Source organism: Oncorhynchus clarkii, chromosome 6 (assembly GCF_045791955.1).
Source record: "Oncorhynchus clarkii lewisi isolate Uvic-CL-2024 chromosome 6, UVic_Ocla_1.0, whole genome shotgun sequence".
Lineage (NCBI taxonomy): Eukaryota > Metazoa > Chordata > Actinopteri > Salmoniformes > Salmonidae > Oncorhynchus > Oncorhynchus clarkii.
Window position 1 is genome coordinate 20,971,725 of NC_092152.1, and position 18,210 is coordinate 20,989,934.

Sequence of the window (18,210 nt, forward strand, 5' to 3'; positions counted from 1 at the left end):
CAACAGCTGCATGGGATTTGTTGGGTCGTTTCATTGCATCCAATGGCAGTGAAGGAAGATTTAAAAGCCACAGAAGACATTCAGCTTTTGAAACAGACTGATCATTATTTCAGAAACATTGGTATCAGGGGAGGACTAAATGGTGTGGCAACAGTTGACAACCTTTGATGTGGATGGAAGGAATTTGCACAACCATGAAGCTTGATATACTTGAATAGAGTCTATTGAAAATAAATCAGTGGTAATACAGATAAGGCACTGGTGACATGTGAAGTGCTGAGCCACAGCACCAGTACTAGATTGCCATGTGCAATTTTCTACTGTGTAAAGGGGATAAATAACATTGATCATTAACCCTATAGCACATGACATTCCAGTTAATGTATGGGTAAAACGGCACATCGAAAGTACTTTACTCACATTATGTGCCTAAGCATAGGTGTTAGCAGCAGGTCTAACCAAAAAACATTTAATATATATATGCATATTAAAACAAAAATAATTTTAGATGTTCATACAAGTATATAACAGACAATTTCAAGACAAATCAGTGAACATTCAAATACATCATGGTAGGCATTAAAAGTGATAAAAACTACTGTACAACCTGGTCAAACATATGTAAACGGGGAACTTCACAAATGGTGAATGACCAGGTATAATGTCAACACCCTCCATTACTTACTCCTGTGATGCAGCTTAATATAGATAAAACCCTGACTAGGTGATACAAGCTCAGAATGAAGCCATCCCAAGCACTCATGAACTGCAAACAATTAACTGCCATATCCCCTGAAACAGAGTAACATTATTTACAGTTGCTCTCACTAACAACCAGCTTCCCTCCCATCTTGTAGGCAAAGGCCTGAGTGGCCTCTAGCTCGGTTTCACTGGGAGAGGCCTTCTTCCGCTCGACAAGTCGGTCCACCAGCACCACAAACACACCAGATAGGATGAGAACCAATCCAGACAGGTAGAAGCATGCACCAAAGTCTTTGTCCAGGTCAACCAGCCAACCTGTGCAAAGAGAAGAAATTTGAGCTCACAAACTGCTGCCCTGGATGAATAAACCAGTAGCTTCAATGATTAAAAGCTTAGTTCATGCAAAGTGAAAATGGGTGCAATTCAGTTAGTGCATGTCAACATTGTAATTTCACCCCATCTCACCTGCAGCAGGTGGACCAATGAAGCCCCCGATACTTCTAAAAAGCATGAAGAGTCCCAGGCCGCTGTCGAACCCCTCCAGGCCCACTATGTCCACAAGAGACGTCACATGGATGGCTACAACGCAGCCAAACAGAAAACCGTAGAGCGAGGAGAAGACCAGAAGGACTGAGTAGTCCTTGCCAATGGGCAGCAGCAGAAGCACTACCCCCAACATGGTGACAACCATTGTCAGCAGTTGTAGGTTCCTCACCAGCCTCAGGTTGGCCAGCCAACCACAGGCTAGACGACCAAGCAGGTCAGCCAATGCCAGCACAGACAGGATGGACGCCGCCCAGTAGTTGTTCAATCCCAGGCTGGTGGCATAGGGAACCACGAATAGAGGTGGGATGAAAAATCCTGCAGCAGCGAAAATGGCAAACAGGATGTAGAGCAGCAATTCTGGTTTCCTTAGCAACTTCCACTGGAAGCTTAGCTTTTTTGGTGTCGGGTCATCATCAGCTTTGGAGTCCGGGTGGTTGTCCTTATTTGGCTTTGTGTGATTATGGGGTTTGGATTCAAGAGGTCTCATGAGGGCACCACAGACACAGAGGTTGAGCTGAAGGCTCCCTATGACGAGCAGAGCTCCCTGCCAGGTATAGACCTCGATGAGCCACTGGAAAAAAGGACTGAACACCATGGCGAAAACACACTCCCCGGAGCTGGCTATGGCGTACGCTATGGGACGCCACTTCAGGAAGTAGTGGCTCACTATGCTGTTGGCTGGTAACCAGGAAAATGAAATTCCCAAACCTAAAAATAAAGCAAAGATAAATCTAGGCTCTGTGTTGGTCTGTTACTAAATGTAATACATGTGTATGTGCTCAAATTTAATGAGCCAACATAGCTAATCAATAACTACACCAAGTTCAGTTACAATGTGTTCTGGTTGGGGTCACAAGGCAAAACTCATCAGGATTGTTTACCCTCAGGGATGACCATTTCAGTTCTATTTTCTCAAACTCCTGAAATCATAAATCACTTGAGGTAATGCCTTTTGTTTTCCTCTAACTGATTAATTTAACTGTACTGGTACAGTAGGTTTTATGGGTTGGTGTGGTGATCGTCGTCTCCTGTGATTGGTCATCGACAAAAAAAAGAAGTAACTTTATCACCCTGGGAACACAAATGTAAACTGTTCTTAAATGTTACGTTTTTTTCCCCCACTTGGGGAGCCCTCAACCCTACCTTGCAGTACGCCTATGCTGAGATACATCCATGGAAGACTGAGGTCGAGAGACGCCAGGATCATCCCTGAAGCACTGAGGAGCCCTCCCGTCATGATGACTGCCCTCTGGGTACAGTGCATGCTCAGGACACTGGCAACTGGGGCTGAGGGGAGGAGACAAATTATTACAGGAACCAGAGTGGATTGTTCTAGTGGTTTCTACAACAAAATGTCAACCTGGTCTCTAGTTGCTTGAGCAGGTTTGTTTATTTGGCCAACTTATAACGCTCTATAACCATGCAACACATTTCAGTTGAATAATGAAATAGAAGTTAAACTGCAATGTAAACAAGACAAGTTTCCCCTCACTTACCTCCCAAGTGAAACATGACTATCATAGTGGAGGTGACCCATGAGGTGGTGCTGGTGAGGACTCCAAAGTGGTTCTGGATCTCTAGGAAGAATAGGCCGAAGTTCTTAAGGACGCCTGTAGTGAGGCCCATGATAAAGAAGGCTGAGGTGACCACCACCCATCCATAGCCCCCATCAGGGGGGCCACCGGCCTTCATACCAGGGCTCTGCATCACAGCTCTACAGTCTTCGAAGAACATATGTACAGTAGGCATATGTTCACTGCTGCAATGTGGTCAGTAAATGGGTGGATCCACCACTTTATTTCATTTAATTGACATCGTCATAAAGAGCACATGTTCAATTGAATAAAAAAAACTAATCTTGCCTTCCCCCCCAAAGAAAAACTGTAGATATTAAAAAAGGCACTTAATTTAATATAACAGGCTTTCAAAATGAAATATTTGTGCACAATTTCTACTTAATGTCAAAGGCAGGCAAAAGGCACTCATTTCGTGGACACAAATACACTTAGTTGCAACCTGGTCTCAGAGCATTAGTATTATTCTGTATGTAAATACAACACGCTCCATTTAGTATGATATGTTACATTAGACAGATGGTTACTTAAGGCAAAAACAAAAGGAGGGTTGGACATATACGAAAAGTCTAGCAACCCAAAGGCTGCGAGTTCGAAGTGCATCACATGCAACTACTTAGGGGAAGGGTTAGCTAACATGCTAACTAACTCGTCACCGAATTCTTAAACTTAACCCTAAAGTCTAGCCTAGCTAACATTAGGGAGCTAGCTAACGTTACTCGCTAGCTAGAATTAGTAGCATATGTTTAGCCAATTCCTAACATGTTAACTGTCTCGGATTTACGTACAGAATAATACGAAATGCTCCGAGACAAGGTTGACAGCGAGTATGAAACGCTTTCTTAGAGCTCCAGCTTGTCTGCCTGAATGTATTTCTGAGCATGATGACCGTTTCTGAATTTCTGACTATTAAGTCGTGTCCATCGGCGCTCTAAACTTACAGCTTCTCGGTCGTTCACGCGAATGACCGAACGTAGTGGACTTGCACTGCAAACCAAGCAATGACGATCCGCACCACTTGTGATACAATGCATCGATCCACAATATCTATTCTTCCTCGCAATGAGATAACAGCAGTTACGGCACTTGCATCATGTCTAGTCATTCTGCCTTTTTTATGTCTAAATTGACAGTATTTATCCTGATAACCGTTCTGAAAACTCAACGCAAGCATGGAATAAAGAAATTGAGTATCACTCACGACTGGATCGTAGCCTCCTCACTTCCTGCTCTTCTCCTCCTGGTTTATTGGGAGATATTGCTGTTCTCTTCTACCGGCCATATCGTAATTTCTATTTCAGCGCGGGATGGTCTTCTATATATACATGTCGGAGTTGGACACTCCCCTTCGAGCTCATGCTCATTATGTACGTGACGTACTGTATGTAGTATGATCTAAAATAAGGACGCGCGACAACGAGGTTCTAGCTCCAGCCTGTTTATTAACCTAAACCTCGCATGTCCTACATAGGTACGGATCCCCCAAGGGACATCCTACTACATCTTCCCCTCTCCCATGAACAAGAACTCAACATGCATAACCACTGAAGCATAACTGAAATGCAATTTGGAAACCAATATTATTCTTTAACATGCTACCTCCCATCCTGAAACAGTATGAAAGCATTAAATCACACAGTATGAGCATTAACTTAGGTACAGTCAATTTTTGCTGGATATGGTCCCCAACAGTATGTTTTCTCTTCACGTAACATAGTCTTTCAGCCACTCTGGTGGCTTCACATCTCTTTTTGGGCGCGCTTGTGGCTCTGTGAGCATTCTCTGTCCTTCACCCTCTTTTTGTGCATTTTCTGTGGCCTCAGTCTGTGTGGCTGGTAGATCTGGAAGAGCTCTGAGGTGTGTTTTGTTCCTTCGTACCTCTTCTGAGCCTGTGTCCACCACATAGGAGCGTGGGGCATCCTCTTTCCTCAGCACTATTGCTGGTGTTTTTGAGTTTGTAATCCACACACGTTGACCTTTGGTCAGCTCTGGCCTCTCCTTAGCACGGTGTCTCCGATTAAAGTCTCCAGTTTGCGTTTGTTTCAGACGTTTGTCCCTCTCAGCGAATGCCTTCCTGTTAGGCCATCGGGGTTTAAGCTGAGCCGGCGAGACAGGCAATGGGGAACGCAGCCTCCTGCCCATCAGGAGCTCGGCAGGCGACGGCCCATGATGCAGTGGTGTAACTCTGTAAGCTAACAGAGCTCTGTATGGATCCTTGTTCTTTTTCAGCTCTCTCTGCCTCACCATTACTCTGTGCATGGTAGGGGCTACTGGTCACATGTATGAAGTCATATTCTGCTGCAAAAGCAGAAAAGGAGCTTGCAGAGATCTGGGGAGCGTTATCTGTAACCAGGACCTCAGCGACCCCTTGCCTGGAAATAATAGACTTTAATCCATTGATAACACCAGCTGATGTGGTTATGGGTGTCTTTGCTATTTCAATGTATATTGAGTAGTAATCTACCACTAGCAGATAAGTGTCATTTTTCCAATAGAACATATCCGCCCCTACCTTTTGCCATGGCCGTTTTGGCAGCTCCGTTGCCATCATTGGCTCCGGATGACAAGGTTGACATTTTGTACAGACCTCACACTGGGCCACTAGCTTGGCAATCTGAGTACTCAGACCAAGCCACCACACTGACTGTTGAGCCCTCAGTCTGCATTTGGTTATCCCCATGTGTCCATCATGCACTCTGTCTAGCATTTCTGGTTGTAGAGTCTCTGGGATAACTATCCGTAGTCCTTTCATGAGAAGGTCTCCATTACAGTGGAAGTCACTTTGGTGCACCCAATAGGGCTTCAGCAGTTGAGGCAGTTCCTCCTGCCTGGGCCATCCCTTTTTGCACTGCTGCACTATCTGTTGGCAGATGTGGTCTCGTTGTTGCTTCTCTGCAATCTGCTGTAGTTTGGTCTGAGATGCAGGTAGACTGTCCCTTATTGCATTAATGGACACCTGTACCTCACCCTCTAGACATTGCTCCTCCTCTGATAATGGACGTTTAATTGGGGCCCTGGAGAGTGCATCTGCTGTGATCAGTGCCTTCCCTGGGGACGCGCGACAACAAGGTTCTAGCTCCAGCCTGTTTATTAACCTAACCCTCGCATGTCCTACATAGGTACTGATACCCCCAAGGGACATCCTACTACAACGACCAATCATGCATATAAACCCTGGATCGCAGATGCTATGTATTGGCCAATGAGAGGCTTTGGTCACAACTAATTTATTTTTATTTAACATGTATTTAACTAGGCAAGTCAGTTAAAAACAAATTCTTATTTTACAGCCTACCCTGGCCAAACCCTCCCCTAACCTGGATGACGCTGGGACAATTGTACGTTGCCTTATGGGTCTCCCAATCACAGCTGGGATCGAACCAGGGTCTGTAGTGACGCCTCTAGCACAGAGATGCACTGTCGTAGACTGCTGCGCCACTCTGGAGCTCATACAGCAAAGGGAGTTGTGGTTGTATCTATTCTATGGTTGTATTAGGTTGGTTGTATCCTACAACATAACCATCATAGACCACTAAAATGTGCAGTCAAAATTTAAGCATTACTGTCATTACTGGAATGGAATGGACAAAGACCCACAACCTAATAATTGATTAAATCATGTGTGTATGGTTAGAGTCCATGGTGTGTGCCAACATGGAGAGAACCCCATCACTAATGGTGTAATTTGCCCTTGCCTTGAGAATCAAGCATGTTCATCATTACATAATTGTCTGAAGGAAATTAATGATGAATATTAGGGCAAACTAGCCCATTTACAACATCTGACAGCCCTTTTCAACTGTCCATGCCCCATCTGTTTGGTATCTCAACAGGTTTCCTGCTCTCTGCACAGGAGAAGGAACCATTGAAGATTGTAGACAGTCCTACTACATAGCAATGCTTGATTCACTGTTTTCACGACGTATGCCAACTCCCACTTCTCCCTCTCACTAGGGTGCATGTCCTCTGAAAGGGATTGGTTTTCCCCTGAGCTGAACCTTTAAAAACAGAGAGCATGGTTGAGTGTGAGAATTCAAGTCAATGTAACACATTTTCCAGAGTTGTAAAGTAATAAAATGCAGCAGAAGCAAATACAATCCATACGTTTTTGGACAGTGAGCACTTCTAAAAAATGTGGCTCTATACTCCAGCATTTTGTATTTAAGACAGAATGTTTCATATAGGCGACAGTATAGAATGTCAGGTTCTTTTTGAGAGTACTTTGAGACATACAGTGGGTATAGAAAGTCAGAATGTTAACCTTTAGTTGCCTTACAGCCTGAAATGAAAACACATCAAATCAGATTTTTTCCAGCTTTATTTTCACACAGTAAGTAACCCACAATATCCAAGTGAGAAAATTTAATACAGTTTGAGGTTTTTATTTTATTTAACACAGTAAAATAACCTATTTGGATAAGTGAACACCCCACTGAGTTAATACTTGGTGGAACCACCTTTTGCTTGAATTACAGTCATGAGTCTCTTTGAACACTTCTCCACTAACTTTGCACAGCTAGACTGTGCAATATTTGCCCATTCTTCCTTGTAAAATTGTTCACGCTCAGTCAAATTGCAAGGTGACCGCTCAGGGGCTGCACTCAAGTCATTCCACAGATTCAACAGGATTTAGGTCGGGGCTCTGACTAGGCCACTCAAGGACATTCACCTTCTTGTCCTTCAGCCACTGTACAGTTGCTTTAGGTCATTGTCATGTTGAAACATGAACCATCTTCAACTTCCTGACAGAGGGCTGCAGGTTCTCCTCAAGAATCTGTCAGTATTTGGCACTGTCCATTTTCCCTTCTATCATGACAAGTGCTCCAGTTCCTACTAAGAGAAACACCCCCATAACAGGATGCTGCCACCGCCTGGCTTTACTGTAGGCATGGTGCTTTGGGTGTAAAGATGTATTGGGATTTCCCAGACAGTTCCATTTTGGTCTCATCTGACCACAGAACCCTTTGCCACGGCCTCGGAATCTACAATGTGTTTTTTGGCAAAGCTCAAATGAGACTTGATGTGGCTTTTTGAGTGTTTCTTTTTCTTGCCACCTTCCCATAGAAGCCAGATTTGTGGAGCTTGTGATATTGTGGTCACATGCACACATTGACTAGTGTTTGCCAAAAAGGCCTGGAGCTCCTTCAAAGTCGACATTGGCTTCTTGGTAGCCTCTCTGATCAGTTTCCTTCTTTCCCAGTCATCCAGTTTGGAGGGAAGCCTGATCTATGCAGGGTCTGGGTGGTGCCATACACCTTCCACTTCTTAATAATGGTCTGAACTGTGCTCCGAGGGACAGACAAAGCCTTCAAAATCTTTTCATATCCATCCTGACTCGTGCCTTTCCACAACTTTATCTCGTAGATCTTTTGAAAGTACCTTTCCGCCCATAGTGGATTCTTTGCTTTGAATTGCACTACTCAGCAATAGAGTCCTCTATGAACACTCTGCTTTTATTCTGAACAAATCAAAGTCACTACAAATGGTCACAGATGGAAGCCAATTATCTTGATTCGTGATCTGGAAGGTGGTTGGTTATACCTCAGCATATTTGCAATTACAATTCTAAGGGTGGTGGTGGGGGGTGGGGGGTGGGGGGGGGGGGGGGGGGGGGGGGCGTCACCTATCCAAATAGGGTATTTTACTGTTTTACTTTTAATTAATTTTCATATTTTTTAGAAAGAAACATTTACTTAGATATTGTGGGCTACTGTCTGTAAATAATTGGATGTGTTTTCATTTTAGGCTGTCAGGCAACATCAAAAGGTGAACATTTTGAACGGGGGTGGTGACTTTCTATACCCATTGTATCTGTTTTACTGTTAAGAAATGAAAACACTATGTATCTAGTCCCCCAATTTGGACAAATTCACTTAGTGTATTAAAGTAGTCAAAAGTGTAGTATTTATTGCACGCAAGGACTACATCAAGCTTGTGACTCTACAAACTTTTTGGATGAATTTGCAGTTTGTTTTGAATTATGTTTTCCCAACAGGAACTGAATGGTGAATAATGTCTTGTGCCATTTTGGAGTCTACATTCATCCTAATAAGGAAAATCATGAATGAATCATTTAGTCATATCATTGAAGAAACATTAAGTGGATGTTACCATGATTATGGATAATCATAAATTAATCATTAATGTATGAGTGAGGTTACAGAGGCACAAAGATCATACTCCCCCAAAAATGCTTATCTTCCCTGTTATTGGTAATTGTGAGAGGGTAGCATTTTGTTGCAGCCTCTGAACGGCATCATTATTCATGATTTTTCTTATCAGGATTCATTTGAAGTGTTCAAAATAATCTTACCTACTTAATTAGAAATAAAATGATTCTAGTCATCATTCAGTTACTATTGGGCAAAACATAATCCAAAACACAATCAAAACAAACTGCTTGATTAGATAAGCATTCAACCCCCTGAATCAATACATGTTTGATGCACCTTTGGAAGAGATTACAGCTGTGAGTCTAAGTCTCCAAGAGCTTTGCACATCTGGATTGTACAATATTTTGCCCATTATTGTTTTTTAAATACGTCCATCTCTGTTAAGTTGGTTGTTGATCATTGCTAGACAGCCATTTTCAAGTCTTACCATAGATTTTCAAGACAATTTAAGTCAAAACTGTAACTAGGCCACACAGGAACATTCAACATTGTCTTGGTAAGCAACTCCAGTGTATATTTGGCCTTGTGTTTTAGGTTATTTTCCTGTTGAAAGTTGAATGTCTCCCAGTGTCTGTTGGAAAGCAGACTGAACCAGTTTTCCTCTAGGGGTTTGCCTGTGCTTAGCCCAATTCCATTAATTGTTTTATCCTAAACAACCTACCTAGTCCTTTCAAATGACAAGCATACCCATAACATGATACAGCCACTATGACAGTGGCTTGGAAATTTGGAAATACTGAGCGGTACTCAGTGATGTGGTAAATTACCTTTTAATGGCATCAGACCGAGGCTCTGCATCTGTCCTCGTGCTCCTAGACCTTAGTGCTGCTTTTGATACCATCGATCACCACATTCTTTTGAAGAGATTGGAAACCCAAATTGGTCTACACGGACAAGTTCTGGCCTGGTTTAGATCTTATCTGTCGGAAAGATATCAGTTTGCCTCTGTGAATGGCTTGTCCTCTGACAAATCAACTGTAAATTTCGGTGTTCTTCAAGGTTCCATTTTAGGACCACTATTGTTTTCACTATATATTTGACCTCTTGGGGATGCCATTCGAAAACATAATGTTAACTTTCACTGTTATGCGGATGACACACAGCTGTACATTTCAATGAAACATGGTGAAGCCCCAAAATTGCCCTTGCTAGAAGCCTGTGTTTCAGACATAAGGAAGTGGATGGCTGCAAACTTTCTACTTTTAAACTCGGACAAAACAGAGATGCTTGTTCTAGGTCCCAAGAAACAAAGAGATCTTCTGTTGAATCTGACAATTAATGTTAATGGTTGTACAGTCGTCTCAAATAAAACTGTGAAGGACCTCGGCGTTACTCTGGACCCTGATCTCTCTTTTGAACAACATATCAAAACTGTTTCAAGGGCAGCTTTTTTCCATCTACGTAACATTGCAAAAATCAGAAACTTTCTGTCCAAAAATGATGCAGAAAAATTAATCCATGCTTTTGTTACTTCTAGGTTAGACTACTGCAATGCTTTACTTTCCGGCTACCCGGATAAAGCACTAAATAAACTTCAGATAGTGCTAAATACGGCTGCTAGAATCCTGACTAGAACCAAACAATTTGATCATATTACTCCAGTGCTAGCCTCCCTATACTGGCTCCCTGTCAAGGCAAGGGTTGATTTCAAAGTTTTACTGCTAACCTACAAAGCATTACATGGGCTTGCTCCTACCTATCTCTCCGATTTGGTCCTGCCGTACATACCTACACGTACGCTACAGTCACAAGACACAGGCCTCCTAATTTTCCCTAGAATTTCTAAGCAAACAGCTGGAGGCAGGGCTTTCTCCTATAGAGCTCAATTTTTATGGAATGGTCTGCCTACCCATGTGAGAGACACAAACGCGGTGGATTGAGTTGGTTGAGTCACTGATGTGATATTCCTGTCTGGGTTGGCGCCCCCCCCCCTTGGGTTGTGCCGTGGCGGAGATCTTTGTGGGCTATACTCGGCCTTGTCTCAGGATGGTAAGTTGGTGGTTGAAGATATCCCTCTAGTGGTGTGGGGGCTGTGCTTTGGCAAAGTGGGTGGGGTCATATCCTTCCTGTTTGGCCCTGTCTGGGGGTATCATCGGATGGGGCCACAGTGTCTCCTGACCCCTCCTGTCTCAGCCTCCAGTATTTATGCTGCAGTAGTTTGTGTCGGGGGGCTAGGGTCAGTTTGTATATCTGGAGTACTTCTCCTGTCTTATCCGGTGTCCTGTGTGAATTTAAGTATGCTCTCTCTAATTCTCTCTTTCTTTCTCTCTCTCGGAGGACTTGAGCCCTAGGACCATGCCTCAGGACTACCTGGCATGATGACCACCTGGCCGTGCTGCTGCTCCAGTTTCAACTGTTCTGCCTGCGGCTATGGAATCCTGACCTGTTCACCGGACGTGCTACCTGTCCCAGACCTATTATTTGACCATGCTGGTCATTTATGAACATTTGAACATCTTGGCCATGTTCTGTCATAATCTCCACCCGGCACAGCCAGAAGAGGACTGGCCACCCCTCATAGCCTGGTTCCTCTCTAGGTTTCTCCCTAGGTTTTGGCCTTTCTAGGGAGTTTTTCCTAGCCAACGTGCTTCAACACCTGCATTGCTTGCTGTTTGGGATTTTAAGCTTGGTTTCTGTACAGCACTTTGAGATATCAGCTGAGGTACAAAGGGCTATATAAATACATTTGATGTGTTGTATTTGCCCCAAATTAATGCTTTTTATTCAAGAACAAAAGTGTATTTCTTTACCACAGTTTTTGCAGTATTTCTTTAGTGCCTTATTGAAAACAGAATGCATTTTTTTATTTTAAAAAATTCTGTACATGCTTTCTTCTTTTCACCCTGTCATTTAAATTAGTATTGCGGAGTAACTACAATGTTGTTGATCCAACTTCAGTTTTATATCACAGCCAATGAAGTCTTTAATGGTTTTAAAATCACAATTGGCCTCATGGTGAAATCCCTGAGTGGTTTCCTTCCTCTCCGGCAACTGAGTTAGGAAGGACGCTTGTATCTTTGTAGTGACTGGGTGTATTGATACACCATGCAAAGTGTAATTAATAACTTCCCCATGCTCAAATGGGGATTCAATGTCTGCTTTTTATTTTATTTTTACCAATCTACCAATAGGTGACCTTCTTTGTAAGGCATTGGAAAACCTCCCTGGTTGAATGTGTGCTTGGGACCAACAGATACTTTTATGTGTGGGGTAGAGAGATGGGGTAGTCATTCAAAAATCATGTTAAACACTATTATTGCAAACAGCGTGAGTCCATGCAACTTATGTGACTTGCTATGAACATTTTTATTCCTAAACTTATTTAGGCTTGCCATAACAAAAAGGTTGATTACTAATTGACTCAAGACATTCCAGCTTTTCATTTTTAATTAATTTGTAAAAATGTCTAAAAACATAATTCCACTTTGACATTATGGGGTATTGTGTGTAGATCAGTGACACACAATCTCAATTTAATCCATTTTAAATTCAGGCTGTAACAAAATGTTGAAAAAGTCAAGGGGTGTGAATACTTTCTGAAGGCACTGTATGTATGAAAATACCCTCAAATAAGATCTGGCATTCTGTACTGTCGCTTCATATGAAACATTTGATCTCAAATCCAAAGTATAAAGTATGGAGTATGGAATATAAAGCCCCCCCCCCAAAAAATATTCAATGTCCAAATACATATGGAGGGGAATGCATGTAGACACATTTTAACAAATAGAAGAATCTGTCATAATCTTTGAAAAACGTCAGTAAACTTGTACCTGGGTTTATTCACTGACCAGTTGTGACCCCTGGATTTGATACACTAGTTTGTAACACTCCCATTTTGTAATGACGTGGGGAGAAAATGCATGAGATGTTGCAATAATAAAGTAGCTCTAGGAAAAATAAAGTATCTCTAGGAACTTAAAGGCAAGTGGTGTCAAGTATTTGAAAGGGATTGTGTAGGACTATGTACCATAATGTCTTGATAGAGTTCAATGTTAGCTGACAAACCCAACTAGTGAAATTGAAGAGCTCATGTCACACTAAGATTATACTGATAGTGTGACCCTATACAAATGAAAGAGATCTTGTGATTTGAGGAGTGATATGATGAGTAGCCTGTTCGGTTGAAGGGATATTTTTAGAATGGACATGGGATATGGAAGGAATGAGTGTCACACACTCTCAACTACTGTTGAACTATCCTCAAGCAGAGTTCTGACTGTGTACAAAGTATCAGAAGAGTCCTATAATCTGTACTGACCTTGAACATAGTATTATTGACTGTAAGGCCAGCAGAAGAAATTACTGACCCCACTAACGGGTTTTTGAAAAACATTCTACAACCCTTTTTCATATAGCATGGATATATATTTTAATCTTACAACACCTGCTTCACAATGGAATTTGAAATCAATGGATTTTTAAATCTCTAAATGTACTTCATTTACACTGACTTCTTGTCTAACATTTCAAATACAGACTGCAGTGTATTCTTTTCATTTTATAAAATTACAAAATCCTCTTGACATATGTACACAAATATATGTATATACATACATAAAACGACACAAATAAAAAGAAGAAACATTCCGTTCCATCAGTCCAGCATACTTTCATTTTTCACATGGGGGGACAGAAAGGTGAAGGCTAGCCCTGCTAGCTTAGAAAACAAAGGGCTGGAGAAGAAAAGAAAAAACACACTCAAGAGAAATGAGACCTTGTTTGATACAAGTGTCTCTATAGTGTCCTGGTAGAAGATCTTGTTCTCAGTCCAATCTATTGCCACATTGCAAAAGGACAGGGGGGGCGGTCACACACACACACACACACACACACACACACACACACACACACACACACACACACACACACACACACACACACACACACACACACACACACACACACACACACACACACACACACACACACACAAACACAAACACACACGCGGCAACCAAGTGAATGCAGAAAAACAGTCTCTTAGAAGAGGGGCACTTAGGGTGTTTGTCTACGTATCCTTGCTGTCACGGAACAGGTCGACACGCAGGGCCAGCTCCTTGAAGGAGGGCCGCAAACATGGGTCTTTATCCCAGCATTCCTGCATTATCTCATGCATCTGAGAGAACGAGAGAGAGAACCAAAGACATGTTTATTTGGGATGGTCACAACTGGTAGCCTTCCTATGGTATATATTCATTGAAATCTGATTGTAACATAAACATGTTACCATTCACTCACATTGCTCAGTTAAGGTACTAAGTTAACTGTGGAAACCGCAACCCCTCTTTTACACATATGACACTGCCTCATTAAGGAAGGCAAACGCACTATATAGACTGAACAATGCAAGACAAAACGGACATAATGACTACAACCCAGCCCTTACCTCCATGGGACAGCCCACAGGTTGAGGCAGCCTGCTGCCCGACTTGAGGAGCTCAATGAGATGATAAACAATCAGCTGGCCCTTCTTGTCATTACCCATCATGCCCATGAACATCTGAGGATGTGGAGAAAGGATGGTTGGTCAGGTGTGAACTACAAATGATCAAACAAGTATATGTAAACTAGGTCAGTGTAACGCAGGGATGTTAGCAGTTTTTTTTTGGCTCTATTGCACACATACAGTATACTTTCCTTTATGTGCAGGCTCATGTGTATACAAATAGACTCAAGTAGAGTCTGTGACAATGTGTCTTAACATACAGTGCCTTCAGAAAGTACTCACACTCCTTCAATTTTTTCTTATTTGGTGGTGTTACAAATTAGGATTAAGATGGATTTCATTATATTTGTTGGTCAGTGATCTACACAAAATACTCTAATGCCAAAAAAAAGCAAATATTTATGAAACATATGAAAAATAAAACACTTACATATATATATCTTGATTAGATAAGTATACACCCCCCTGAGACAATACATGTTAGAACCCCCTTTGGCAGTAATTACAACTTTGGCAGTAATTTTGGGGTAAATCTCCAAGAGCTTTGCACACCTGGATTGTACAATATTAACATTCTTTAAGCTCTGTCAAGTTGGTTGTTAATCATTGCTTGACAGCCATTTTCAAGTATTGCTATAGATTTTCAAGCCGATTTCAGTCAAAACTGTAGCTAGGCCACTCAGGAACATTCAATGTCGTCTCGGCAAGCAACCAGTGTAGATTTGGACTTGTGCTTTAGGTTATTGTCCTGCTGAAAGGTGCAATTTTCTCCAAATGTGTTGGAATTAATTAGACTACCAGGTTTTCCTCTAGGATTTTGCCCGTGCTTAGCTGTATTCGTCCCTAACCCGGACGACGCAAGGCCAATTGAGCGTCGCCCCATGGACCTCCCGGTCGCGGGCAGCTGCGACAGAGCAGCGAACCCAGAGTCTCTGGTGGCACAGCTAGCGCTGCGATGCAGTGCCCTAGTACCACTGCAGTACCCCTGCGCCACCCGGGAGGCCCCCATAGTTTGTTTTAACAGGCTATGTGATCTTAACGTAGCCTATTAAAATTACCCTGATGTTCCCCTTGACACCATGGGGCCTTTAGTCAGCCACCAATTGTGCAAGTTCTCCCACTTAAAAAGATGAGAGAGGCCTGTAATTTTCATCATAGGTACACTTCAACTCTGACAGACAAAATGAGAAAAAATCCAGAAAATCACGTATTTGGTCAATAACAAAAGTTTATCTCAATACTTTGTTATATACCCTTTGTTGGCAATGACAGAGGTCAAACGTTTTCTGTAAGTCTTCACAAGGTTTTCACACACTGTTGCTGGTATTTTGGCCCATTCCTCCATGCAGATCTCCTCTAAAGCAGTGATGTTTTGGGGCTGTTGCTGGGCAACACAGACTTTCAACTCCCTCCAAAGATTTTCTATGGGGTTGAAATCTGGAGACTGGCTAGGCCACTCCAGGACCTTGAAATGCTTCTTACGAAGCCACTCCTTCGTTGCCCGGGCGGTGTGTTTGGGATCATTGCCATGCTGAATGACCCAGCCACGTTTCATCTTCAATGCCCTTGCTGATGGAAGAAGGTTTTCACTCAAAATCTCACGATACATGGCCCCATTCATTCTTTCCTTTACACGGATCAGTCGTCCTGGTCCTTTTGCAGAAAAACAGCCCCAAAGCATGATGTTTCCACCCCCATGCTTCACAGTAGGTATTGTTTTGGTTTCATCTGACCATATGACATTCTCCCAATCTTCTTCTGGATCATCCAAATGCTCTCTAGCAAACTTCAGACGGGCCTGGACATGTACTGGCTTATGCAGGGGGACACGTCTGGCACTGCAAGATTTGAGTCCCTGGCGGCGTAGTGTGTTACTGATGGTAGACTTTGTTACTTTGGTCCCAGCTCTCTGCAGGTCATTCAATAGGTCCCCCCGTGTGGTTCTGGGATTTTTGCTCACCGTTCTTGTGATCATTTTGACCCCACGGGGTGAGATCTTGCGTGGAGCCCCAGTTTGAGGGAGATTGTCAGTGGTCTTGTATGTCTTCCATTTCCTAATAATTGCTCCCACAGTTTATTTCTTCAAACCAAGCTGCTTACCTATTGCAGATTCAGTCATCCCAGCCTGGTGCAGGTCTACAATTTTGTTTCTGGTGTCCTTTGACAGCTCTTTGGTCTTGGCCATAGTGGAGTTTGGAGTGTGACTGTTTGAGGTTGTGGACAGGTGTCTTTTATACTGATAACAAGTTCAAACAGGTGCCATTAATACAGGTAACGAGTGGAGGACAGAGGAGCCTCTTAAAGAAGAAGTTACAGGTCTGTGAGAGCCAGAAATCTTGCTTGTTTGTAGGTGACAAAATACTTATTTTCCACCATAATTTGCAAATAAATTCATTAAAAATCCTACAATGTGATTTTCTGGATTTTTTTTTCTCATTTTGTCTGTCATAGTTGAAGTGTACCTATGATGAAAATTACAGGCCTCTCATCTTTTTAAGTGGGAGAACTTGCACAATTGGTGGCTGACTAAATACTTTTTGCCCCACTGTACAAGTATCAAGTATTTAATGAGACAACATATTAGCTGTATTTGAAGAAAAAAAAATCAGAGAAGGGAGAGAGAGGGATGAACTCACTGCAGGAGGGCTGCAGTTCTTGTCGCTGTGGGTGAACAGTTCATAGAGCACTACGCCAAAGCTCCAGATGTCAGAAGCCACAGAGAACTTGCTTTCCGTCAGAGACTCTGGGGCATACCTGCACAACAACACAAAAAAGTGTCCCAAATCTCTCTCTTATTCTTCTCTCAAAAAAAGGATGACTAGGAATTACAGTTACACCACATAGGAAGCCAAGGAAATGGGTGAAAACGAACAGCTAAAGCACAAATCTAACACAGGAACTAACAATAAAGTCAGGAACAAGATTGCACAGTTCATAGAACTCTAAACTAGGGCTGGACGATATGTTCAAAATACAGTATCATATCACAATATTATCCAATTTTTTTTACAGAATGATGGCATTTGACAGTTGTTTATGTTTTTGAATAATGAAAGTTCTAAATAAGCTTTGAGTAGTGCATGACCCTAGGATGGCAACACAAATTCTAAGTGGATTTAACGGGGCTTTCTCTATTCTGACTGTTTTAAAACAGGGGTGTCAAACTCATTCCATGGCCAAGTGTCTGCTGGTATTTGGTTTCACCTTTCAATTTGTATCCAATTAAGATCTAGACAACCAGGTGAGGGGAGTTCCTAACTAATCAGTGACCCCAATTAATCTAATCGCGTACACGGGAGGAGTGAAAACCTGCAGACACTCGGCCCTCCATGCAATGAGTTTTGACACGTGTTTTAAACTGTTTAATCAACTTCAACCCAAAATAATTTTCAGCATTTACCAATTTTTGCATTTACCAATTTTTGCTATCATTTCCACACTGTGGCTTGTTTGTTTTGTCTTTATCATCAAAAAGTAACTTTTCCCTTATTTTTCTCTGTAACCATGTTTCCATCCACAGTTTTTATGCGAGTAAAGGCAAACTGTATAAATAATCATCACGACAGCTTTGTTAGAAACAGGAAGTTTCAGTACAATTTGATAAATTCTGGCAGATTCATTTCTTCATTCGACATGTTGCGATCCTTTTGTGTCTGTAAAAACGTGCGAGAAATGGCGGTGGAAATGCCTCAATACCGGTATGTAGTAATTATATGTAAACCGCCTAGTCCTACTTTAAACGATTATGTTGGTTGACGATTATGTT

General features: G+C 42.3%; 2 protein-coding genes across 2 annotated transcripts in view; both read right to left on the minus strand.

The window, feature by feature from the left end:
- Positions 1–205: 205 nt before the first annotated feature.
- Positions 206–4,114, minus strand: LOC139410763 (monocarboxylate transporter 13). The gene is made up of 5 exons (XM_071156241.1): positions 4,024–4,114; positions 2,745–2,969; positions 2,392–2,535; positions 1,168–1,956; positions 206–1,017 (listed from the first exon to the last, which is right to left on the minus strand). The coding sequence occupies exons 2-5, from the start codon at positions 2,953–2,955 to the stop codon at positions 809–811; spliced, it is 1,353 nt and encodes a 450-aa protein (XP_071012342.1). The 5' UTR covers positions 2,956–2,969; positions 4,024–4,114; the 3' UTR covers positions 206–808.
- An 8,255-nt stretch (positions 4,115–12,369) lies between these two features.
- The window catches only part of LOC139410764 (Janus kinase 2b), a 48,444-nt gene continuing 42,603 nt past the window's right edge, over positions 12,370–18,210 (minus strand). The window contains exons 22-24 of the mRNA XM_071156242.1: positions 17,081–17,198; positions 14,385–14,498; positions 12,370–14,114 (exon numbers count right to left, since the gene is read on the minus strand). Coding sequence (XP_071012343.1) covers positions 14,007–14,114; positions 14,385–14,498; positions 17,081–17,198 — 340 coding nt within the window. The 3' untranslated portion in view covers positions 12,370–14,006. The remainder of the gene's footprint in view (positions 14,115–14,384; positions 14,499–17,080; positions 17,199–18,210) is intronic.